Here is a 27,269-nt window from a genome sequence, read left to right as displayed (position 1 = left end):
TTGCGCAAGTAGCCCACACAGCCCACATGAGCCCACGCCAGTTTTATTACATTCGTAATAAAAATGCACACGTGAGCACGTGAGTAAATGCATGTAGGTTGAGCATGCTGATCAGAACATGCGTAACTCGCGATTTGGCAGGGTTAAATGCGCCATGTGCAAGAGTCATGATTGCCAACCTTAAAACACCTTTGTGTTCCTGAACGAAAGGAAAATGTCAATGTCAGTGTTAAACAGTTTTCTAGATTTTTTAGGTTATATTAATCTGAATACATGTTGCAAGTGTTTTAAACTATGTTATAACTTGGTTATAACCTGCATATATATCGCTTTTTAATGAATAATAACATTTTATAGAAGTTTAAGTAACGGAACAGTTAGAGAAAATGTTAACTGAGACTAACATTTTGTACTTGTGCAACTTTGACGAAAAACTTCACAACTCAGGTAATGTTTACTTTTTTATTATTCAGGATTAATCTATTATTTCATAATTATAATTATTTTCATGGAAGAATTTCTACAACTTTGTTTATATTTCAGAACATGAGCACATCAGTAAATTATGGTCAGGTAAATGGCAAATAAATCATCTTGACATATGTAAAGAGCTACTGGCAACAGGATTAGACACTGAACAACTCAGAGCTGTTCTCACTAAATACCTCGACAGCGGCTCTTCATTAGACATCATACTTTATACTGCTGTTAGTTCATTCTTAACTTTCTGTGAACAAAATTGGAACACTCACCCTGAGAAACTGAATTTGCAAGAGTATTTCGGCCAGGAGTGGCCTACAAATATAGATGCAGCAGTAAAATTGCAGCGGGATTCGGAGCCAGTGTATGTGAACATAGCTCATCCAGAGTTATTATATTTTTCACTGCAAATATTTAATGCTCTTAATGCCGTTCAACAGAATTTGGTAAGTTCAATTTTATTTGATGCAACAAATCATATTTCTTAGTATCAGTTTCGGCTTACACAAATATCTAACAAATATATTTATTTTTATAGTAATAATGAAAATCCAACATAAACTTTATGATATCACCTTGAATTTGCTTTTATCATGCACCTTATCTTGCTTACAAGTTAGTCAAAGATTTTAAAGTGAAAATTTGTTAAGTACTTTGACAAAACATGGTGAACAAAGGGACAATTTGATTAGACATCTTAGGCCCCCCCCACATCTAGCGTCTTTCGAGCGTCGGCGTCTGGTCAGCGCTATGGAAAATGACGTCGCTGCGCAGTTGCGTAGAATTGTAGACGCCGACGCTCGAAAGACGCCAGATGTGGGGGGGGGCCTAAGAGTTTCAATAAGTATCACTAAGCACATAAATGGGGATACAGTCCCTTTTGATATAAATTACACTAAATATTACAATATGTCACTACTGTCTTCTATATTTTATCTAAATCATAATTGTTATCTTTTTTACTAACAATTATTGCACACAATTTTCAGGTTCATCTATGGTGGTATTTCCGAAGCGTAGTCATCCACCAGAGAGCCCTGGAAGACAACAGCGCGACCATCTACAGTGAGCTGGAGCTGCTGATGGCCAGGCTGTCCAACGAGGCCAACACGCTGGACAATGAGAGGCTGGCCGTGTTGCTGCAGGCGGAGATCGCTCAGGCGTACCTCGTGTATGGACGGGTGCAGAAGGTTGAGGAACATTTGGTTAAGGCTAGAGAGCTGGCTGGATTGAAATTGGAGCTAACGGGTAGTTATTATATTGATTTATTCTCTTAAAGCCTAACCTGTCATATGCCCGTGCATTCCAACTCTTCTGATACAAATTTAAAACTTGAAGGATACTGATCCAATAATAAATACTGCAATGTTCTGCTGCCAGAAGCAGCACTAGCACAAACTGTAAACTGTAAAGTTACTCTATATATCTTATACATACTATGCCTTAAACAGTTTTTTTACAACTTTTCACAGATTATATGTTACGAATAAATATGACATTGATCCATCAAGGTGGTTTGTTTACAGTTTGTGCTAGTGGCGTATCCTGCGCAGAGTTAATAAATAAAACTTGCAATGTAATGCTAGGCCAGTTATGCTTTTTGTGGAATTACCCTGTTGAACTTTTTTTTAATGAATTAAAAATAAACTACTTTGTTACAGGGGTCCTCGGTAAGAGAACAAAGTGGCAGCAGACCACCCTGCCCCAGCTAGCATTGACCAGCGCCTTAGACTCAAATGTGCAGAGACCATCAGCCGAGGAAAGCCACGGCGAAGCAGAGCTGCCTCCCGATGTAGAGTTACAAGATGATGTGAGACTGAACAAGATTCAGTATCTGGAGGAGATCAGGCAGGCAGAGTTACCAAGCTTGGAGCAGATGCTGTGCATGCTTACAGTGTAAGTGTTTTTACTGTTTTTAGGGTTCCGTATCCAAAGGGTAAAAACGGGACCCTATAAATAAGACTCCACTGTCCGTCTGACTACTAGACAGTTGAAACTTTCACAGATGATGTATTTCTGTTGCCGCTACAACAACAAATACTAAAAAGTACGGCACACTCGGTGGGAGACTCCGACTCGCACTTGTCCGGTTTTTTTTTGTTAGCAAGTGCAAATTTCTGTGTATGAAACCTGTGTAAATAAGTTTTCTTGACCAGAAAAGAGCATACCCTCTGCTGTTGCGGGTGTGTCCATGGGCGACGCTATAATCGCTTGCCAACAGGCCATTCATGTGCTCGTTTGCCTCCTATGTCATAAAAAAAATCAAGTCTTCCGAATGTATGTAAAGTATTTTATGTAAAGATGTCTCCATGTTCTCCCTTACAGTGGGTCGACTTTTGGAAGCTAAATTTGACCCACTTCCCGATATCCGATTGAGCTAAATCTAATGACAATGTAATATTATGATGGGTGATGACCTGATGACAAGGGCTGATCTGATGATGGAGACAGGAAGTGGCCATGGGAACTCTGTGATATCTAAAACAACGCAAAGTAATTGTGTTTGGGGTTGTTAGAAGTGTTTCGATGAGTAGTAGTTACATGTGGAAAGAAAAGTACTGTCAGCAATAAACACTTGTACCAATAACTAAATTTTTGCCAAAAATCTAATCTATCTTTCTTTTCAGCATATCAACTTATCCCGAGTTAAATATATCTACAATTAATTACCATATCTTAAAAATCAAAATCACTTTCCAGACAATATCTCCAAAAATCGCAACCCAAAGACGATCTGATGCACGAAGAACTGTCACCCTACATAGAAGCCATACTATCACAAAAGAGCGGCCCGTGGGCCACGAGAGTGGCGGCTCTGTTGGTCCGCTGCAAGCTGGAGGCGGGCCACAAGCGCAGCGTGGAGCGCGCCATGCTGCAGTGCGAGACCATTGTCAATGAGAAGAAGGAAGTGGCGCCCACTACCAGGTAATGGTTCAAAAATCTTCAGAAACGCCTCACGGAATAATGGACACCCCCCTCGTGCTTTTTAAAACTTGGAAAGTCAATCTTTGGCGGTAATTTTATAAGATGTACAAGATTGTAGTACACAATGTAGCATTGAATAATTTTACGGTTTAGACTCACTTGTTTTTAGTCACTCGCGCGACATGTTATTGTTTGTTGTATGTGTTGTGTGTGTGAGTCTAAACCGTAAAATTATTCAATGTTAGTATGTCTCACAACAGTTTAAATTCGATTAACTCGCAATGTATATATTTATTAACTATGTTTGTACAGTCACCTGCAATAATACCTATGTTACACAACGAAAGCCGCAAAAATTTCTGACGCTATCTTATTTGTAGAGCCATAAGAGCGTATCACATATTTTTGCGGCCTTCGAAGAGTAACATATTATTGCAGGTTGTATGGGTACTGTATGGGTCAAATCTTGCAAGTTATATTAGACCCACTTCCCAATTTCCAATGAAGCTGAAAATTTGCATACATCTGTAAGTTAGGTGACAATGCAATATTATATTATGATACCATCGCGTATCGAGCTGATCTGATGATGGAGACACGAGGTGGCCATAGAAACTCTGGAATAAAACAACGCAACCTTTTGGGTTTTTTGATTTGTCTTGATGAGTATTAGTTGCCTGTGGAAAGTAAAATACATATACATGCAGTCAGCAATAAATGTACCAAAAACTTGTATTGTATTGTAGTACGGGCACTTAGCTTGGAATACCGAGTTATGGGCTCCTAGCGGAGTGGTGATTGACATGTTCAGGTCTTCTGAGAAGGTACCAGAGCCCGATCCGCTGTCTGTTTTGGATCCACCAAAAACTTATTAAAATATCAAAACGTCCTGTTACCTGCTTCCAGGTTATCTTACCTATGGGCTTCAGGGCTGGGCCCAGCATGGGCGTGGCGGCAGCAGCTAGCCGACTTATACCTCAGCTTGGGGCTCGTGAAGGCGGCTTTAGAGGAATACCAGCGGCTACAGCTGTGGGAGGACGTTATAGTGTGCTATACTATGTTGCAATTGCGCCATAAGGTAACTAGAGGTTCTGAGCTGTACACCTTGCGAACCCACATGGCTCGATCAGCCATACATTTTTTTTTAATCGAATGGACGCAAATATTTTTTATTATTATTGAACCTGCTCACAATGTAATGAAGAAATTTACTTAATCGAATTCTGGATACCTAATACCCACTGTAATTATACTAAAGTTGGTCGATAGATATTTCTGCAATTCGCAGGGATGGCAGCAATCAAAAAATAATGGTCACCACCATTATGTTATTTACTTATTCACTACTACTATTTAGGTCTGAGGCTATTCAACTTTCTGTACTTGAGTACTATTGCTTATTCTAAGTTAATAACAACATCTGAAGTGCAATTTTGCGTTTTATTTAACCTCTAGCGGCCCACCATACAAGGAAAATTGGCAATCGAATTTGAATCAACGGTGTTAGAAAATAGAGCTGAATTTGTGTTGTTTTAAAATCGAACGAAACGAAATAAAAGAAACTCTATTCCATTTCATTAAGATTTAAATTTCATTGGAGGTAATTTGTACTAGTATTAGGACATAGAACCCCAAGAGGTTAAAGAGTATGTACATTACTGTGTTGCAGGCTGCGGAGGTGATCCAGCAACAGATTGACATCCAGCCGACTGTCAAACTTTATTGCTTATTGGGCGATGCTACAGGTTAGAATCTGTAAAGGAATTATAACAGAAGTTGAAAGTTTCATATGTGGATCCTACTCAATTCTTGGATTAAAATTTTTTCCTATTTCTGGTTGTGACGATATTTATTTGCATAGATATCTATCTATCCACATCAAGTGGTTCGATGTTCGGCGAATGAGTTTCTCATAACTTGTGTACGAAATGTCATTTGATGTTTCTTAGTTCCTCTTCGGTGAAGAAAAACTTCGTGAGGAACCCGCATAAGCATCATGCATCTATAAAGAATTCAGTCCCCAATCAGGATTGAGGCCAAGGGTGTGATTTTAGCACTAGTTTTTTGTGCAGAAACAGTTCCGTAGCCGAGATTTTTCGATTTTCGCCATACAAATTTGGTACCAAGAATATTTCCTTTAAATGCTGTGCCCAACAGTGGGATAGTATTCTTAGTTATTATACTTTGTTGTTATCGTCAGATGACGTGTCATGCTACGAGAAGGCGTGGGAGTTCTCAGGGCAGAAGAGCAGCCGCGCGCAGCGGCACTGGGGCAACTTCCTCTTCAGCCACAAGAAGTACGAGGAGTGCATCCCCCACTTCGAGAAGTCGGTGGAGATCAACAGCATACAGGAGAGCGTGTGGCTCAGGCTCGGGTAAGGGTGGCATAATCATTTGAATTAGGGTTTTATCCAGGGAGCCGGGCTAGCACATGATTGGCGCGACAGTATCTCTCGGAGAAAGCCTACCCGTCCGTCATTAACTCACATACATAGTGAGAAAAAGACGGGAGATCAACAGCATACAGGAGAGCGTGTGGCTCAGGCTCGGGTAAGGGTGGCATAATCATTTGAATTAGGGTTTTATCCAGGGAGCCGGGCTAGCACATGATTGGCGCGACAGTATCTCTCGGAGAAAGCCTACCCGTCCGTCATTAACTAACATACATAGTGAGAAAAAGACGGGAGATCAACAGCATACAGGAGAGCGTGTGGCTCAGGCTCGGGTAAGGGTGGCATAATCATTTGAATTAGGGTTTTATCCAGGGAGCCGGGCTAGCACATGATTGGCTCGACGGTGTATCGCGGCGAGAGTCTACTCGTCCCTCTTTAACTAAGATATGATATAAATTTTGATTACAACACAACTTAATTTCTAACTGTTAATTGTCTTTTCTGAGCAACTGAATTGTTATTATCTATAAGTGGAAACTGTTTTGGCCAATGTAATATCTTAACTGATTTGTTAATATGTGTAATATTCGCTGTTTGTTTCCCTTTAATAAAAAAAAAATGTAGTTAGAAAAAGATCGGTAGTCTATCTCGCCACGCGATATTGTCGCGCCAATCATGCGCTAGGCGTAAGGAGGGGTAACGAAAATAGTGGTAATATCAGATGAATAATAAACGTTTATTGAAATCAACCATCGTCTTATATACTATTTTCAAACTTGTTAAAAACAGAAAGATAGGTATTTTGGATTCGAATAATCTAAGTAGCCCGAAATCGTGCCTCTAGCGATCGTGATAACATGTCGTCCATTTCGCTCCCAATCGGCGGATACCGGTGAACGCATATATTTAGTATGGAAACCGCCTTTAGGAACATTACCGTTCAAATTCTCGGGCCAAATTAGCACACATACAAAATTACGCCTACATTTAAATAAGACGACGCGTTTACAGAGCCTGTAATCAAAGCTGGTAAACAAAATAATAGTCATCTTTTTTACACTAATGGTACATAGCTAAGTGTAGATGAAATGCATATAATGTCAATAATCGTACCAATCAGCGACATTAATCCGCTAATAACCTTCTTGCTGTACGTACTGGCCGCTGAGAGTTTGCGGTTCATATTTGATTAGAATATGACTTGGACAGGGATAGGTTTATGCCATACATTGAAGAACCAGTCAAATAATACACGTATAATAATTTAATGCAGATTAAAAGATAACTAGTTAAAATGTTGTTGTGAAATGACAGACTAACTCAACATAAGTAAATATATCATTGTTGTATAAATGTATTCCGCTATAATAAGTATTTTGTATATTTTATTATCAATTTGTATGGCAGTGCGAATGCGAAGTCACATTCAGGTATAGTCTGTCCGTTTTTCTAAGATCAAGTACGCCATTGTAAATGTATGGTAAACTTGATCTTAGAATTCGGACTGGCTATACAGCCTGCAAAATTTACATGGGTAGGTACTAGGTACACGAATCGGGTAAAAATATTTGAATAGGCGGAGTCACAATAAATCCCCACTTTCAGTTCCAATGGAAATATTTTATATGTATATAGCCGGTAAAGCAAGTTTGTCAGTAGAAAAAGGTGCAAAATTAAAATTTTGTATGGGATCACACCCGTTCGCGCGCTTACATTTTTTAAATTTGCAGCTCTTTTCTACTGATGGAAATGGCTTGAGAGAGAACCTACATATATGTGACGGTAGAGGGTGGATTCGAATGATCAACATTTTCAGATAATGTGTGTATTTGTTAAATTAATTCAGTGGAAGTGTATCTACATATAGAAGACCGGGTATGATTATCTCACGAATTATATCTCATGAATAGAACATATTCTAGATATCTTTCCAGGCATCCACTTAATTTCATGTCTCTCTAATTGGACAGCTTTTTTCCATAGTTCTCTGCGAATAGCATCTTGTGGAAATCTGAATGGAAAGTAATGTAAAATGATAATATCAAATTTGATTATTAGTTTGAAATAATTAGGTAGTTTTTTACAGCTCCATTTCATGAAATAAAAAAGGAAAATACAAATCTGTAAGAAATAATTCATTACTACATTTATAATTATATAGAAAATACCTAAACCAAGCACAAGTTAATAAAATAGTCTACTTCATTTGGCATAACACCATCCCTATTATCCTCGCAATTTAAAAAGTCGTATGTTGTTATGAAAGTCGTATGCAGTTATTACGTTTTAGCTTAGCACGGTAGTATTGAAAACAAATCGTTATGTTTATTCCAAATTTTACTGAAGTTATCTGTTTACTACAAGTGAAAAGTGATTCCACTATCCTTGGTATGAACTAAAATAACTTCTGCACCACTTCACGACACATGAAGACATTTTTAATTACAAAAAAACGTTGTTTTTATAAATCAATTTAGCCATCCGTCACTGCCTGCCATCTCGGACGAACTGAAGTTGCAAATCGAATAGTTTGTAAGCACCGCCTACAATCGAATAGTTTACGTTGGGTCATAACTGAGCGGACAGAATACTTCCATGTATATCAGTTCGCTGGCGGATACATAAACCGGGTAGTTGAAAATGCAACAGTTTTTTTTATTGGGTCTTTTCGAGCCCTTATGACCCTCCATGAAGTCGAAAAGGTTGAAAAACACTAATAGTTTACGATACCGCCTCCTTAGGCGCGGAATCGGCAAAATCCGATAGGAAAAAGCTTTGTATCTGCGCAATAAGAGCGAAAAAGTCGTCGTTCGGCTCGGCTCGCGTCGACCGACGCCTGCCGACGCGTCGACGGTTTTTTTGCTCTTACTGCGCGGACATAAAGCTTTTGCCGAATGCTTGTCGATATATCTGGGAAGACCCTTAGTGATAGCGGTACAGCCTGAAATTCGGGAATCAGCTGCAAATGGTGTTAAAGGTATGAAAATCAGCACGATTAATCTTTAGGCCATTTGAATCAATTTGACCCGTAGCACCAATAAAAAAAAACAAACGGAAAGGAGTTATGACGTCATCTTTTTTTTGTATGGAAAAATAAAAATTATTGTTCAGAAACCTATCGTGTGTGGTATTAAATGAAAGGGCATTTTGAGCCGGTTCCAAAAATATATCACATTATTATATTTCCGTCACTTGCATTCAATTAAAATAAAAATAATTTTCAAAACATACCAAGTTTGGACTCCTCCTATGAAGCAGGAGGTCCCAAGTTCGAATCCTGGTAAGGGCATTTATTTGTGTGTTCATCATCATCATCACACAAATAAATGCCCTTGCCAGGGCTTGTATATGTGTATATGGGAATTTATTTGTATGATGATGATGGTGAACACACAAATAAATGCCCTTACCAGGATTCGAACCTGGGACCTCCTGCTTCATAGGCAGGGTCACTATCGACTAGGCTAGGAGGCCGTTTCATTGATAGATTGATATATCACAACTTGTAATAATAAAAAATAAAATAAAAAATACTTCAACTAAATATTTTCGAAATTGGTTTCTTGGGGTTAGATATGAGGATATTGGGTATTACTTGAGGTATATTTCGCAAAAAATAATTCAACAGTTTCGTATCTGGAGGCGCCCAAACTTGGTATGGTTTGAATATTATTTTTATTTTAATTGAATGCAAGTGACGGAAATATAATAATGTGATATATTTTTAGAACCGGCTCAAAATACCCTTTCATTTAATACCACACACGATAGGTTTCTGAACAATTTTTTTTATTTTTCCATACAAAAAAAAGATGACGTCATAACTCCTTTCCGTTTGTTTTTTTTTATTGGTGCTACGGGTCAAATTGATTCAAATGGCCTAAAGATTAATCGTGCCGATTTTCATACCTTTAACACCATTTGCAGCTGATTTTGGTCAACCGCTACTACTACCTAATACCTATACCTATTTTTACAAGCTTTTATTTACTTTCACCTGACTGTTGTCTGTGTGTAATCAAATCTTGCAAGTTAAATTTGATCCACTTCCCGGTTTCCGATTGAGCTGAAATTTTGCATACATACGTAAGTCGGATGATAATGCAATATTATGGTGTCATCGAGCTGATCTGATGATGGAGACCGGAGGTGGCCATAGGGCCTTTATGATAAAACAACGAAACCTAATTGTGTTTTGGGGGTTTTAGAATTGTCTCGATGAGTATTAGTTGCCTGTTGAAAAAAAAGTACAGTCGGCGATAAAAGCTTGTACCAAAAATGAAATTTTTGCCAAAAACTTATTTGTACCTTTTACTTCAGGTTCGCAGCTCTGGAGACGGAAAACTGGGAGCTCTCAGCGCGCGCCTACCGCCGCTACACGTACCTGCAGCCCAACACCTTCGAGGCGTGGAACAATCTCGCCAAAGTGTACGTGAAGCAGGGCGACAAGAACAGGGCGTACAGGGCGCTGATGGAGGCGCTACGGTTCAACTATGACAACTGGAAGGTATGTTTCAATATAGAATAAAACCGGGCAAGTGCGAGTCGGACTCGCGCACGAAGGGTTCCGTACCATAAAGCAAAAAAGGCAAAAAAACGACGTTGCTTAACTTGGGTCAAAAATCACGTTTGTTGTATGGGAGCCCCACTTAAATCTTTATTTTATTCTGTTTTTAGTATTTGTTGTTATAGCGGCAACAGAAATATATCATCTGTGAAAATTTCAACTGTCTAGCTATCACGGTTCGTGAGATACAGCCTGGTGACAGACGGACGGACGGACGGACAGCAGTCTTAGTAATAGGGTCCCGTTTTACCCTTTGGGTACGGAACCCTAAAAATCACAGACAAAACATCCTCCAGACTTAGCATAGTCGCGCTACCCCGTCTGCCACGCATACGGTAATTTTACTCCATGTTCGAGTCGAAAGTGCCTTTGTGTGACGTCCGTGTCTTTGAACGGACCAATCACGGCACGGGACTTCGTTCACCTCGTCCCGCGCACCCCCGCATTTTTGACATCACCGGTTACATGAAATAATTGCTCTAAACTCGGTCTAGAGGATTCCTAGTCTATGAGAAAAATCTAACTGACTTCTATACTTAAAAATCATAGCCCTTCTTTTGCGTTGCCATAGTCGGGTAATTATGAATTGATTTTATTTTTGGATGTTCTCAAAAAATCCACTGAGGGTCTACCGCGTAATGCGTACATTGAAATATCATTATCTACCTCGATAGAGAGATACCTAATAATAATACTATTTTCAGTAGTTTTCTGGTGTGTGGTGAAGATTATGCTTTTGTCTTAGTGGTACACAAACCTTTAAAAACCGGACAAGTGCGAGTCGGACTCGCCCACCGAGGTTTCTGTACTTTTTAGTACCTACATACATAATCTGTGAAAAATTCAGCTGTCTAGCTATCACAGTTCATGAGATACAGCCTGGTGACAGACAGACGAACGGACAGACAGACGGACAGTGAAGACTTAATAATGGGTACGGTACAGAACTTTTCCAGAGAATCGCCAAATAATTTGTCCTATAGTAGGGTAATTCGCCAGTAACTAGCCACTGTTATATTGGCCGCCCTAAACTAAAAATGAATTCTGTTCACCTATCTTCTTCTTCTTAGTCGGATACTCTTGTCAGAGCAGTCGTGGTCATTGAGGTCGTTGTACGGCCTTTTTTGTTGTTTCCCGCCATGCTTCTCTATTTATTGCATTCCGTACGCACAGATTAAGGTGACCCGGTGAGAGCTTTAACTTGGTCAGTCCATCGCATTGAAGGCCGCAATCTGGGTCTTGTGCCATCCACTCTGCCCTGTTCACCTATAAGGTTTCAATAACTAACTGGCCGGCCTTCAATAACTAGCCGCCTTATACTAAAATGAATTCTATTTAAAGGTGAATAGAATTCATTTTTAGTTTAGGCTGGCCCATTACTAACAGAGGCAAGTTACGAATTACCCTACCTATAGTTCGTTTTTTTAGCATTAGAAAGAACTTGCAAGAAGGTAAGCGATTTTGGCATGTCTGTTAATTGAAAAACGCCTTTTAAAAATCAATAACTATTACTTATGAAAACAGAAGAATATAAATGATCGTATTAGATTCATAATTGTTACATATTTGCCGTAACTTATTTTTAAAATGTGTTTTTCAATTAAAAGACAAATCAAGATTGTTTACCTAATTTCTAATGCTAAAAAAACGAAGTATAGTTGAATAATATAATCTTGTTTCAGCTATGGGAGAACGTGATAATAGTATCGATGGACACCGGGCACTTCGAGGACGCGATCCGCGGCGCCCACCGTATGCTGGACCTGCAGCACAAGTTCGAGGACACCGAGGTGCTGGCGCTACTTGTGCGGGCGGTTGTACAGGACAAGGACGACGCCGATGGAAACAGTAGTGCTAGGTAAAATATATATTATACAGGATGTTACTGACCATGGGGCTTTAAATCCAGGGCTCTATTCTACTCGCTAAACTGAGCTACTTTTATTATGGCACCAACCCTGAAATCCCGAAAATTTTGTTTTACTTTTTCATACATTTTGGCTGATCAGGTGTCGACGTTTTCTATGGAAAAGCCAAAAAAATTTCCCCGATTTTAGGGTTGGTCCCATAGTAAAAGTAGCTCAGTTTAGCGAGTAAAATCAAGCCCTGGAATTAAAGCCCCATGGTCAGACACATACTGTATAGTGATGTATCGACTATTGATTTGGCCGACTAGCCGAATAATCGGCGCTCGGATGGTCGATTAGTCGGTCGGCTAGTCGGCCAGATTATTAGTTTTATCTAAGTTTGGTTCAGATTACTTAAAGAACAATCGTTTTTCCCCCTTCTTCGCGCTATTCATCATATTATAGTAACGCTAAAAAAACAACGGGTTGCACTCCGGGAGTGCTGACAGAAGTGAAAACTCAATGACTAGTTCAAAATGTCTGCAGCACTACCTATGTATAATTGACCCATCCTCCTTTCTATTGAAAAACTTTAGTTCCGAAATTTCGAATTTTAACCAAGCTCACTGACCAGCTTGGTTAAAATTTGAAATTTAAATTTGTAGCGTTAATTGTTTAAAATTCGAATAGAAATTGTAAAGTTACTTTGCACACCTCGTATCTAAATATATTTGGTCATGATATTTTGAGTTTTATTCACCAGTACTAGAGTTCACTTTTATTAGAGATTCCATCAAGATGTAGCTTTATTGAATTATATTTGAGTGATATAAAGTTAGAATGTAACTGTGAGATTCTCGTATTTCAGCCCGTACAAGATTAGAACGTTGAGCTTTATTGCTTAGTATAAAAGTCCAGTTTTAAAAAATTGACCTGATTATGATAAAGTTCTTTGGTGAATAACATTGTCCGTGACACATGACGTCAGCGTTACGTTACGCGTTACGCTGTATCGAGTTTATCATTTTTTCCCCACCTCAAAAAATGCACAGCGCCGCTAAAGAAGTTTTCACTTAAAAAAATCCTAATAATGCTTTACATAAAATTATGTGAGTATGCTTGTATTGTATAAATTACTAATTTCAGGTTGAGAAAACGGATACTCGAGCTATTCGGCCGCATAACATCAATACACCAGAATAAGCCGGAGATTTGGCAGCTATACGCCGACCTGAGCCCCACCAGACTGCTGCAGGCACAAAGGTTGCTGAAGGCCTATAGAGGATACACACAGGTCAGTATGTGACTTCATCATCATCTCAGCCATAAGACGTTCACTGCTGAACATAGGCCTCCCCCTTGGACCTCCATACGTGCCGGTTGGAAGCGACCCGCATCCAGCGTCTTCCGGCGACCTTAACAAGGTTGTCTGTCCATCTTGTGGGTGGACGTCCTACGCTGCGCTTGCTAGTCCGTGGTCTCCACTCGAGCACCCCAGACGACCCCATCGGCCATCTTCTCTGCGTGCAATGTGGCTGCAGTTTGTGACTTAGTTACTTATATATCGTCGGATGACAAGCAAAAGTCACTAAGTACCACCACAAGCTCATAGCCATAGTGAACCATGTTAGTACCAAAAGAAGGTCGATTTTTGTTTAACTTATTTTTAGTAATAAGTGACTTTTGCTTGCCACCTGATGAATTATCATAGTTATACTAGAGCTATTCGGCCGCATAACATCAATACACCAGAACAAGCCGGAGATCTGGCAGCTATACGCCGACCTGAGCCCCACCAGACTGCTGCAGGCACAAAGGTTGCTGAAGGCCTATAGAGTCTACAGGTCAGTTTGTGACTTCATCATCATCTCAGCCATAAGACGTTCACTGCTGAACATAGGCCTCCCCCTTGGACCTCCATACGTGGCGGTTGGAAGCGACCCGCATCCAGCGTCTTCCGGCGACCTTAACAAGGTCGTCTGTCCATCTTGTGGGTGGACGTCCTACGCTGCGCTTGCTAGTCCGTGGTCTCCACTCGAGCACTTTTCGACCTCATCGGCCATCTTCTCTGCGTGCAATGTGGCTGCAGTTTGTGACTTAGTTACTTATATATCGTCTGGTGACAAGCAAAAGTCACTAAGTACCACCACAAGCTCATAGCCATAGTGAACCATATTAGTACAAGAAGAAGGTCGATTTTTGTTTAACTTTTTTTAACTTTTAAACATTACTGCACAATAAAAATGAGTACAAATGGCGGACTTAAAGCCTTAAGGCGTTCTCTACCAGTCAACCCGAGATTCTTGAACACCCACAACACACACATTTATAACACATTTATGATTTTTTTTATTGCAGAGTGGGAGCTGGACCAACAGTCCAGAAACATGCAAAAAGGTCATCGACCTCGCGCAAAATCTTCTAGAATACAGTCTTCAAGCTAGACAAGAGGCAGAAGATAAGGAAAAAGCGCAAGCCGACCAGCAACTGTCTTCCGCGCGGCTAACGGCCCAGGCCGTTATACGGGCGGCAGAGAAGCAAGACTGGCCAGAGACGGCAGATGCTCTTGAACAGCTGAAGGGATTGTTTAGTACTGTAACAGAATATATGAAATCTATTATGTAAATTAAGTGTTTAATTTTCCCTCCAAAACCTCCATTAATATTCTGAGGGCCTACCGCGAACACCGAAATTCGAAAATTGCGGGCATCTAGCTTTCTCTGTCACGTAGGTCACTTACTCTAATTACGCCTTAATGGCGTGAACTTCGGCGTTCGCGGTTCGCGGTAAGCCTGTACAGTACACACAAAGTATCGTAAAATGTGAATAAGCTAGATGAAAAATTTTGGAAAAAATCTTTGTTGCCTACCGTACATGTTTTTTTTAAATAATCATCTCTAAGTTTGGGCTAAGACAAATTTATTCAGCCAAATTGGGTGGAATAAATAGAGCGTTTTTAACATTGCCTCAAATAGTTTCACTGACATTTGAAGCGTTTTGATATTGCATTTTATTAAATTATTGCACCCGTATAGTCATATTTAAAGTTAAAATTCGTTCTATTAATTAATAATGGAAAATAGAATAATAAGAAGTTTCCTGCGATGATGTTTACTTAGTAAATATACTCTATGTTAACTACACTACAAATGGCTTTGCAATAATCAAACGCTTACTAATCAGCAGTGAATTAGAATGGGAGGATTTCTTTTTTGCGCTAGAAATTAACTGCACTGATTGTTTATTTAACATGTGCATGTAGGAATCAGTGCGTAACGATGGCGACGGCAAACGACGAGGAGATCCTCGAGGGTTTCCTCTGTCCCATTTGCAAGGCCGACTTGAAAACCGCTTCGCAACTTACGAATCACTTTGAGAGTTTGCACCAAGAAGAACAGGATGTTTTGAGGTCTTTAAAAGAGATATTTGGGAAAGCGAAAAAGATAATACTTAATAATGACGATGCTGATATTCAGGAGACGTTTGATCGTGCTTTAAAGTTTAATTCCCAGGACTATTATGAATCTAATGAGGAGCAGACAGTGGGGGTGTCTCGGAGCTCCACTGACTATTTCAAAGGTGTTAGGTCGGCAAGATTGGAGAGATATGCGACTGAGACAAACAAGTTGTTGATTAGGTTAGACAAATTGGTGGGCAACATGCCCACTGAACCCAACCAGAGGAGACAACATGAACAAGAGGTCAGTTTAATTGAATTCTACTTTTAGATTGTTATGGTTAAGTTTAAATCCTGGTTTAGTTAAGGCAGGGGCCTCCAAACCCCGGCCCGCGGGCCAAATCTGGCCCGCGACGCGTTCCAATCCGGCCCACCAACACTCAAAGCGAGTGCCCACTGTCTGTCCCGGGGGAGCCAGGCTCCAGGGGTTTAACATCACCTTCCACCGGCGCAAAAAACGAAAAAGTTTGGAGACCCCTGGATTAAGGCATAGAAAAATAACTGAGCTTAGATTGCTTACTTCATACATTAGTTGCCTTACTTTAAATAACAAGTCGTATAGGAGGTATGGTGAAACATATTATTAATAAGTTTAATACTTTTTTAAAAGTTAGTACTTGTTAAGCTTAAATTATATTACAAATAAATTTTGGCAAAACTTGCTTAAAACTGTTAAAGTTGTTATTTTGCCTTTTAAGCAGACTCAGTTAATTAGTGAACATACTTAATTACTTTTTGTAACATTCTTGAAAAACACACAATGTCCCCCATTAACTCGGACACTTTACAACAGGTCGAATATGACACTGTAAGATTGTGAACCCGTTAGTTTACAATCTAACGTAGGTTAGGTTAGATTGTAATCTCCCAACCGTCAGTTTATAATTTAACTAGCGAGATTGTAAACTGACTAGTGTTTACAATTTTACGGTGCCAAATATAAGTCACTAAACTTTACTGAAATATTCATAAATTTAAATTTTTTTTTTGTTAGTTATAATTTACCGGATACCAGTATGCAAACCAGTATATAAAAATGTCCTACAGCCGGTACTCTATAGCACAAATTTGATTTCAGGTAGTTCCATGGTTAGACGGTTCATCGGTGAAGCTGTGCCCGAACTGCGCTAAGGCCTTCAACCTGACGCGCCGCAAGCACCACTGCCGGCTCTGCGGCTCCATCCTGTGCCATGACTGTTCCACATTCCTAGATATTAATGTAGCTAGTAAGTATTATAGTTCATTACTCTGATCCTGCTTACTTGGCAGTAAGGCTTAACGCACACTCACTCCAGCTCCAGAAAAGGCGAGATTTTTTGGAGGGCAAGATTGGGGGGAATAGACGCAGAGGAAGGCCTACATATCTCAGCCAAATAAAAGATAGAGTTTCTGTCGTGTCGTACAAGGGAGTTAAAAGGCTGGCCCAGCAAAAAGAAGAGTGGCAATTACTCCACTGACAAGAGCATAGCTCTTAAATATTGATGACGATGATAACGAACTATAGTTCACCTCTAAGTACTCTTTATTTCAGGATCAATAATAGACCCATCAGTGCCCCTAGTGCCCTCAGAACACGAGGTGACAGAGAAGACAGGCCTTCGTCTCTGCGAGCACTGTTACAATCTCATAGAGCTCCGGAAACAAGTACAAGAGAGTCGTAATGCTAAGACAGCTCTTGTACAGGCGTATGAGCAGATGAGGGGGTTGATGGATCAGGCTAAACCTGCCGTCGCTATGTATGAAAAGGTATATAATTTACTTGGTATGATTGTCCTATCGGGTCAGCATTAGTGTAAGGCCTGAGTGGACGCTCAAGTTGAGCGTGCAGCCGGGCGGGGCATGCGGCGTGCGTGTTAACAAATGCAAATGTATAGGAGCGGCCTTAGTGCACGCTGCTCAAATCACTAGTGAGCCCGACGCCACGCTGCACGCCCCGCCGAACGCTCCGCTCCGAGCGTCCACTCAGGCCTTATACTTACTTACCTTACTTATACTTACTCACTTAGCGTCCACTTATGCTGAGGCAAGCCCATTTCGTGGTAAACAATGTAATTATGTATGTCTTAAACCTTATCATGTTACTTTTGTATGTACACTAAGTTTATCACGAAAAAATAAATGATTTATGGTACTGTATGATAAAGATGTACTTAGTGCATAATTGTTTTCCATCGTATTTTCTCGGAAACATTCGTATTTGTCATGCTACTTCAATCAACCTCAGTACTTTTTGTACCGATAGTGACTGAAATAGCAAGACACGTTCGTACATTTCCGTGAAAATATAAAGGAAAATAATTATGCACTACATCTGTAGTCATATTAATCCAATAAAATACCCATTCACTTGTTTTTGCACTTAGACTGCTTCTTGAATTACGTCACATATGGACAGTATGAGGATTATGATGTCATCACAGTTATATTTAAAAGAATTCGCTATGTGCACGACTGGTGCTGCCCTCATTTTGTCGGAATTTCTACGTTAAATCTTATGGAGTAAAATTAGTTCAAGCGGCTGCCGCTAGTACTAATGTCGGACATTCCATAAGATTACCTGTGTTTGTGACGATCAGCGCCACCGACTTCGCAAGTTCCAAATAGACTTGTAGGCGGTGTATGGTGTCAAAGTATTACAGTAACTTTGCATAAAGCACAGAATAAATAATAGTACTACGTCTAAAGTGCTTGAACCTAATTACTGCTTAATGTTCAGTACAGTCTCTTCTTCCTCGCGTTATCCCGGCATTTTGCCATGGCTCATGGTCCGTTTGACAACTAATCCCAAGAATTGACGTAGGCACTAGTTTTTACGAAAGCGACTGCCATCTTACCTTCCAACCCATAGGGGAAACTAGGCCTTATTAGGATTAGCCCGGTTTCCTCACGATGTTTTCCTTCACCGAAAGCGACTGGTAAATACCAACTGATATTTCGTACTTAAATTCCGAAAAACTCATTGGTACGAGTTGGGGTTTGAACCCGCGACCTGTGGATTGAAAGTCGCACGCTCTTACCGCTTCAAACCAGTGCTTCTAATGTTCAGTACAGTCACCTGCAATAATATGTTACACAACGAAGGCCGCAAAACTATCTGACATGATCTTATTTGTAGAGCCATAAGAGCGCGTCACTTATTTTTGCGGCCTTCGAAGCGTAACATATTATTGCAGGTGACTACTATACTATCCCATCTACTCCAGTTGTAAAAAAAACAATTAAAATATTTCAACCTTTAATTTCAGATGTGTCAAAGCCTCTTCGACGGCGAGAGCACGTACAACTTGTCCGACGTGAATGCCATGCGCGGGCGCATCGGCAAACTCGCTGAAGGCGTCGACGCGCTCAGCAAACATATAGCTGCCTTCCCGGCTGAACCGGGGACTAGGCAAGCGAAATTATATGCCTCTATACGGCAGGCCGCTACTAGTTACATCAAGGTAACTTTAGTATATTTTACATTCCGGTATCAGAAATGTGGCTGCCATCTTTTATTTTCATTTTTTGAACATTTTTGAGGTGGGTTACTATATTCTATATTATGTAGTTACACTGGGTTATCCGCAGATGGTCTAGAACGCAAAAATCGCAATTAGTCTACATCGCAAAGGGTCTAGAACGCAAATAGCCCGAATTATTTTTTCCGTTTTATCTTAACTTTATAGCGATGTCGACGGAGCCCCGCTTCCGCGGGGCTCCTATTCTTTGCTGTTTGGCCCTCGACCATTTGAAGATACCTAACGAACCTAACCTACCTATGTAAAATGTGGTGATATAAAAAGTGGCATAAAAAGCGGATAACCGTCACACTGAGGTATCACGGCTTAAGTGTCTAGCATGTTTGAGATCCGGCATCAGAACTGGAAATAGTGGATGCAATTATGAACTTTTATGTTTTTGATCTTATTGTATTGAAAACGAATCTAATACCTTTAAACGAGGAATTCTCGTTTATGTATACATATATTTCGGAGATCTCGAAAACGGCTCTAACGATTTGCTATATATAGTATATATAGATATAGGGGTTTTCGGCCCCGATTTTGGAGCAGATGAATATTATTAGGTACCCACCTAGATGTTTAATACGGCAAACTGCTACTACCCACTCGTACTTACATCACGTAAAAATTATCACAGCTTATTGCTTATTTAAGTTTCGGTTTCAGACTTGGAAAAAATGGGCGCGTTTGGAAATTTTAGCATTTTTGATGTGATTGTGATAATTATAAAGATCTAGTGGCTCCAAGAGATCCTTAGCAAACCTAGTCAGAGATGTAAAAAAATGACAAATGCCTTATTAAACACATCACCCAATGTGACTGCGGGAAACATATTGCTAACATTTTTTATTAACCAAGCAAACTTTTCAGGAGGAACTTCTATCACTGCGAAAGTTGCCAACTGAGGCTCAAATCGAAGAGGTACGTCGGCAGCGGTACGAGCGCGCCGAGCGACAGATACAGAAGGAGCGCGAGCGAATGGAGCAAGAAGGAGCGTTAGCTGCGGCGGCCGGACCTAGCCAGCCTGATGTACAACATCATGATGAGAATAACCCCATTTTGGAGCAGATGAATATTATTAGAGGCTATATCAAAGAAGCCAGGAGAGAGTTGAGGTTCGAAGAGGTGAGTTTATTTCAAGTCATAGTACATTAGATACAAAAGAAACGCGAGCGAATGGAGCAAGAAGGAGCGTTAGCTGCGGCGGCTGGACTTAGCCAGCCTGATGTTCAACATCATGATGAGAATAACCAATTTTGGAGCAGATGAATATTATTAGAGGCTATATTAAAGAGGCCAGGAGAGAGTTGAGGTTTGAAGAGGTGAGTCTATTTCAAGTCATAGTACATTAGATACAAAAGGAACGCGAAGCGAATGGAGCAAGAAGGAGCATTAGCTGCGGCGGCCGGACCTAGCCAGCCTGATGTACAACATCGTGATGAGAATAACCCCATTTTGGAGCAGATGAATATTATTAGAGGCTATATCAAAGAGGCCAAGAGAGAGTTGAGGCTTGAAGAGGTGAGTTTATTTCAAGTAATAGTACATTAGATACAGAAGGAACACAAGCGAATGGAGCAAGGAGGAGAGTTAGCTGCGGCGGCCGGACCTAGCCAGCCTGATGCAGCGTCATGATGAGAATAACCCCATTTTGGAGCAAATGAATATTATTAGAGGCTATATTAAAGAGGCCCGGAGAGAGTTGAGGTTTGAAGAGGTGAGTTTATTACAAGTAATAGTACAACAAAAGGAACGCGAGCGAATAAAGCAAGAAGGAGCGTTGGCTGCAGTGACCGGACCTAGCCAGCCGGATATACAAAATGCCGGGATAACGCGAGGAAGAAGACTGCAGGGTCTAGCTAACCTGGCAGTCTAGCATGAGTTGCGTTCTCTTATTTTGATTGCCAAAAAAGTAAATGTACTAACCGTTTTAGGTATTTATGATCCTCTTTTAGCTATTTTGTGTGTGTGAAGTCTTTCCATCAGTTACCACAAGTGAGGACAATATTTGTGACGTTCCACGACAAAAGGTACCTTACGGCGGATGGCGCTTACGTCGCATAGCGCCGCAATAATATTGGAGCGACGTTAACAATAGCGTAAGCGCCAACCGCCATATGGTACCTTTACCCGTGGGACGTCAAATTTTTCGTCGTCCCACGGGTAAAGGTCGTCTTTCTTTCACAGGTGGCAATGTTAGAAGCGAACCTGAAGGAACTGAAGAAGGAATACCAACTGCAAATGCTCTCTAACCGGCCCTAGTCACCAGGCTTAGTTCAATTATTTATTGTATGTATTAACGCCTGTTCTGTTTACGAAATTATTTATATTCTCATATATTTATACTGTGTTATTTATACCTAATTCTTACTTCTTAGGTAAGCTTAAAAATAATAAATCTGATATTATGAAAGTGAAAATTATTTTATTCTAATTATGACTTTTATTAATATAATTAAATAAAAATAGATAACATGATTACACCTAAAAAAAAAAGAAAAAATTATAAACTAGATAACTTGGTAGGTATATGAAGATCAGTCTTGTAGGTATCACCTGTTGTGTAGTTTAAAGAATCGATCATGCGTCTTATGAACTTTTGTTGTAGGTCTTGCAATAACTCGAGGGTCGCACCAAGTCGATTTACTTTAGCTATTTTGCAATGAAGTTGGCGTATGACAGACAGAATGTTCTAACCCTATTCCAGGCCGCACCAATATACACGATTTTCCCAAAAAAGAAACATATATTCCAATTCATTCAGCTTTGAAGATTCATTTGAAGACAAGTCACATTCCCCGAAAATCCAGTATATTCCTTAATTCGGATTACTAAGGTTGAAATTCTATTGGCGCATATGTGGTCGATCCTGGAAAAGGGTTAAAATATCGCACTAATTAGGTTACGGGTGTCTTTTCTGATAAGCCGCCATCTTCTCAAGCTGCTTCAGCAGGTACGGCCTCGTGCACAACACTTTCTTAATGGCGTCGTCTAACATTTTCCGCTGGTCGTACGGTGGGATCGGCGTATCTTCTAAGTGAAACGTATGGATCTTCCCCATACTGTCCGACACGAACACACTATCCCCGCGTGCGCCGAACTTTATGCACGTCAGGATACCCTGCTCCGTCAATGTGTACTCCGCGCAAGGAATATGAGTCTTTCTCCTCAAATCCCAAATAGATAATATATTAGTGCTGACGGTAAGAATTATAGTCGCATTAATAGGACAGAATGCAGCATCATAAACTGCCCCTTTGCAATTTAACGTCATTATTACATCGTCTATCCCTTCCACCCACAATCTTATAGCCCCGTCAGCGCCGCAAGTCATCATCAAATTCTCCATGAAAGGCGAACAGTGTAAAGCGTAAACTGGGCCCGCGTGAGCTCGGAACACGTCCATGTGTTGGTTTAGATAGTTCTTCGAGCATTGGTGGATGCAGCCTTCGTCCGTACCTACGAAATAAATGTGACTGATTCGTGGATGCCACATGATGCAATGCCCTGCCGGATGTCTATTTATTGGCACATCCACCTTTAGACACGCTTTTGTAACTTGAAGCCCTTTCAAACTGCCTTCAACGGTGGATAAACGCATCATAGGCGTGCAGATAAAATCGTGCGTTTTCGTACTTGTGAATCGATTCACTCTCCCGTCTTGGCCCGTGGTTAAAACGTATTCGTTGTCAATGTCTACCGCGCGCCAGGTTACCGTCCAGATTGGCTCAAAGCTGGGGTTGGTGTCACGGGTACTTTGAGCTACAATCTTGGTGTCATATGAAGTGACGTCCAGTATTATAACGTCCCCGTTTGAAAAACCACACGCGAGCCAGTTCGGATTCTTCGCGGAAAATGCAATGGATGTTAGCGGTTCATCGAAGCGGTATAACCGCTCTGGTTTGATAGGGTTCTTCGTGCACCAGATAGCGAGTAGGCCATTGAAGTACTTCTCACATCCAATGTCACCGTAAGCCACGGCCAATATATTTTTATTCCTAGGATTGAAAGCCATCATCACGACGGGATGTCCATCAGTCTCATTGCACTCAAACGTCCATAGGCGTTTGATCGTGTAAACGTACACCAAGTCGAGCGAGAGCGGATCCATAGGGATGAGGCCTCTGAAGACCTTTTGCGCATCGGAATAAGCTTTAGCCGCTAGAACGCGTTCAGTTAACATTACTGCATCGTAGAAATTATGAGTCTGTCCTATCTCTTGGAAGGTTTTGCCTCGCCTCGGGCCGGTGTCGACTATTTTCTTCTTGCGCAGCAGCCTCGCGTCCGCGGACTGGTATAGCACCATCTCGTCGGGTACCTCTCTAGCGCGGGCGAGCTTTAGCTTCTCGTAGGTGTCGTGCATGTCCCACACGGACGCGAAAGACGCGGCATTTTTTTTCTGCGGTCGAACCGCTAGTGTATGCCGAGACTGGACCACCACTGGCTCAGTCTGGGTCTCTTCATTCACCATCTTTCGATTCCTGCCCTTCCCAACAGTGATATAGTTATAGAATTCATTCGCTTCTTCGACTGCATTTCCTTCCGGCGTTCCCTTATCAAAGGAAAACGAAGGCAGGTCTAACAGGAATACTGTTTCGGTTTCTTTGAAGACTACCATTATATTTGGTGGATAAGACATGGGGGGGTCCCTTCTAGGCAAATAGAACGCGGAGGGAGCCTTATCTAGGTCGACGTCGTCGGGAGGGTAGCCCTCTTCTGTGTTAAGCGTGTGATCGATTTTTATGTCGTCAAGGGAGATGGTTGTGGCGAACACTTTCGGGCCGCCGTCCCCCGTGTCTGCTATAGTCTTGTCTTTGACAATAGCGACGGTAGAGCGGACGCGAACTTCGAACGCAGCGTGTGAAAAGGTGTCCATCATGGTAGGAAAGCTGCTATCCACTATGTCGTCAGGAGTAAAGTCGACGTCGTCCACAAAAACGCGGGTGTTAAGCCGCTTGTCCATAAAAGAGAACGCTATTTTGCTAACTTTAGCGGCGATGGCTTCATCGCTATTTTGACTAGGGTGGGACACGTTCGCTGCAGTGTCGAATGTTATAGTTGCGGTTGCACTCATTTTGACGAGCAAGATAAGAATTAATTGTGAAGAAAAAAATCACTTTAGCTTTAGTGTTAAACAAATGTTTGACATTTTTATTGACAAATTATCGGCATTGTCAAAATGTATGCAGCAAAAAAGTTTTATTCATGTTTCTTGTAGGTAGATAATGAATCCTTCATACAACTCAAAGTTACAACCTATATGTTAGACCAGCGGTCGGCAACCTGCGGCCCGCGGGCCGCATGCGGCTCGTGAATCTGTCACTTGTGGCCCGAGCGCCGCCTTGGCTATTTTGTATGTAATAGTGACAAACGACAATGTCTCATAAAGTCATAAATATTAACAAAAATCGGCCCGCGTCACCTCCGTTAACTACTATGTGGCCCTTGGCTGCTAAAAGGTTGCCGACCGCTGTGTTAGACCATGAAAAGTCTGCAGCGATTTTGATAGCCCACGTAGGGCAAGTATTATTTAGTACGTCATAATTTCATTGAAGTTTGACGTTTAAAATGACACTTGCACTGCGTGGGCTATATGGAGTGTAGAAGTAAGCTATCAAAATCGATGCAGACTTTTCTTGGTCTAACTCTACCTATACGAATACTAATCAATCTCGTGATCATGAAGTTGATTAGTCCACATACGGGGTAAACTGTGGTGTATAAATAGGTGTAAAGTCTACGACCCAAGCCGCGGAGCATATCGCACGCTGCGCTCCGCCGAGCGCGCTTCCGGCCACGCATGGCTCCTTGGCTGTCTTTCCTGGTAATTGTCTCTGGATGATTTACACGCCGGCGGGTGATTTAATTATGGGGTTAAAACCTTTATTCCAACTTTATTCATAGGCGCCGATGTCTCAGAAGTATAGTTTGTTAGATAGAGTCGGACCAAGAAAAGTCTGCAGCGGATTTGATAGCCCACGAAGTGCTAGTGTCATTTATGGGTCATAATTTCATAAAAGTTTGACGTTTAAAATAACACGTGGACGTGGGCTATCAAATCCGTTGCAGACTTTTCATGGACTGACTCTAGGTCGCCATAGCAATACACGGTGGCTAAAAAATAACTGCATTCCTATTGCCAGGGAGGTTTTGAGATTATACTGAGCAACTTTTACCATGGGACCAACCCCGAAAACGCAAAAAAAAAGTTAACCCTCCCATAGTAAATAAACCAGCCAAAATGTAATGAAACAGCCGAATTCTTTTTTTTGATTTCGGGGTTGGTCCCATAGTAATAATGGCTCAGTGTTTCCTAAACCTCCCTGGCAACGGGAATACAGTCATTTTTTAACCACCCTATATATTATGCTTGCATATTCAGATCATAATTATTGTCTCAAAAACGGAATATACATAATAATTATATTTAATCCGAATAAAACTTTAAGATACAGTTGCCAAGAAAGTGGACTACCACTTTTCGACTCAGATGATAGAGGCGAAAAGTGGTAGACCACTATCTTAGCTGACCGTACCTATAGTCTCACTAACTAGCTAAGAAAACAAATGCCAACATGTTCATTGCTCCTAACCTGATCGAATTTCAGATTTAGTAATGCTACCAAGTATTGTCTCTAACAGAAAAGTCATAAAACCGCAATAAAGTTACCATGTAATTACACCACGCCCATCAAGCGCACGCAATCATCGTAACTCGCGTAAACAGGCCAAGAGGTAGCCCCGGAAAATGGGCAACAACAACATATACCTAGACCAACGAAATCCATTGTAGTTAATTGGCTCTAATAGCTAACTACTCTACTCGACGCAACATTTTGTCACGACAAGCACGGTGCAGAGTTTACTAGACGGACAATGTCTTTTTGAAAAGACAAAATCAAATCGATTTTTGAACAATAATGGAATAAAAGAAGGTTCAAATTCGAAACTGCAAAAATGGCTCTGGAACTTTGGAGGATGTACCTAGGTACTATACTTTCTATTACTTAATCCGGGCGCCTAGCAGTTATACATTGGAAATCAGAGTAGTACGGTCAGCCAAGAAAGTGGTCTACCACTTTCATGGCTGACTGTACCAGCAAAAAGATTAGGTAACCCATAAAAACAAATCGATTCATATGAGCATTCATAAAAATTGGCTCAGTAGTTTATGACGCTATGGTTGAACATACGAAACAAACTTACACACTCACAATACATATGTCGGCGGCCGATCGTAAGATCAGGCAGATCGTAATGTTCCTGTGTAATTTTTAGACGGTAGTCACATTAATCCAAGATATAGGTAGGATAGGTTCGTTAGGTAGCTTCAGATGCCCGAAGGGCAAACCGGGGCTCCGTCGGCTCAGGGAACGAGTCAAATATTTTCATGTTTCACCGATATGCCTAGGAATTTTACGATATGCCTGATCTTACGATCGGCCGCCGACACATACACGGACTGCTAAAATAAAGCTTCTTTCGCATTATCGGGGTAAAAAGACTAAAAAGGAGCTCAGTGCCCAATAGCTATTAGGCTTCGTTGCTCTATAAGTAAACTGTGTATATTTTTCGGGGTAGCTCTTAGACTATATAGAGCGTAATAATAAGCTAATAAGACAATAACATGGCCACTAATGGGTAATAGCTTCATAAAAACAGAAGCTTTTCCAATTAGTTACTTCATTGTTGCGCTCTGCGCTCTCTTACCAATTTAAATAATTGTTACCAAATCAATGTGTATAATGTAAAAGTCTGAACAAAATTTGACTGGCCTCTAGCCAGGATGACCCACGACAAACGACGGATAGGTTGACAGATGGTACGAAATGTCACGTGACTATTTCCACTCATTAATTAATTAAGTGCCCATTGGCGTTTTCTATCAAAGGTGTAGGAAAGATGGCAATCTTAGCCTCCAGGACTGACGCGGTGACGCGTATGGCTAATATACCTAGGTACCTGAATAACCTGCAGAAATCTGTATGTGTTATCAAACGCTATCATACCAAATATCGGCTTCTTAGCTTTATCAGAACGTCAGCTATACCAATATATTAAAAGCATGTGAGTCAAGTCATAATTGTGTACATAAAA

The 27,269-nt window shown here is 40.9% G+C and overlaps 3 protein-coding genes across 3 annotated transcripts; 2 read left to right on the top strand and 1 right to left on the bottom strand.

Moving 5' to 3' along the window:
- The first annotated feature begins 272 nt into the window (after nucleotides 1-272).
- On the top strand, nucleotides 273-14,838 carry LOC134665366 (tetratricopeptide repeat protein 27). The gene is made up of 12 exons (XM_063522297.1): nucleotides 273-447; nucleotides 544-926; nucleotides 1,470-1,728; nucleotides 2,142-2,376; nucleotides 3,181-3,405; nucleotides 4,312-4,483; nucleotides 5,075-5,150; nucleotides 5,606-5,780; nucleotides 10,119-10,305; nucleotides 12,048-12,223; nucleotides 13,359-13,506; nucleotides 14,571-14,838. The coding sequence occupies exons 1-12, from the start codon at nucleotides 387-389 to the stop codon at nucleotides 14,835-14,837; spliced, it is 2,364 nt and encodes a 787-aa protein (XP_063378367.1). The 5' UTR covers nucleotides 273-386; the 3' UTR covers nucleotide 14,838.
- A 541-nt stretch (nucleotides 14,839-15,379) lies between these two features.
- Nucleotides 15,380-21,585, top strand: LOC134665368 (rabenosyn-5). Its single transcript, XM_063522299.1, has 6 exons — nucleotides 15,380-15,913; nucleotides 16,748-16,895; nucleotides 17,201-17,415; nucleotides 18,915-19,109; nucleotides 20,043-20,297; nucleotides 21,360-21,585. The coding sequence occupies exons 1-6, from the start codon at nucleotides 15,491-15,493 to the stop codon at nucleotides 21,432-21,434; spliced, it is 1,311 nt and encodes a 436-aa protein (XP_063378369.1). The 5' UTR covers nucleotides 15,380-15,490; the 3' UTR covers nucleotides 21,435-21,585.
- A 151-nt stretch (nucleotides 21,586-21,736) lies between these two features.
- Nucleotides 21,737-24,262, bottom strand: LOC134665618 (dynein axonemal intermediate chain 4). The gene has a single exon (XM_063522581.1). The coding sequence runs from the start codon at nucleotides 24,244-24,246 to the stop codon at nucleotides 22,075-22,077; it is 2,172 nt and encodes a 723-aa protein (XP_063378651.1). The 5' UTR covers nucleotides 24,247-24,262; the 3' UTR covers nucleotides 21,737-22,074.
- Nucleotides 24,263-27,269: the final 3,007 nt, after the last annotated feature.

The sequence above is a fragment of the Cydia fagiglandana genome, chromosome 6 (assembly GCF_963556715.1).
Source record: "Cydia fagiglandana chromosome 6, ilCydFagi1.1, whole genome shotgun sequence".
In the NCBI taxonomy this organism is placed as follows: domain Eukaryota; kingdom Metazoa; phylum Arthropoda; class Insecta; order Lepidoptera; family Tortricidae; genus Cydia; species Cydia fagiglandana.
Note: the sequence above shows the minus strand (reverse complement) of the source record. Positions and strands in the feature narration are given on the sequence as shown.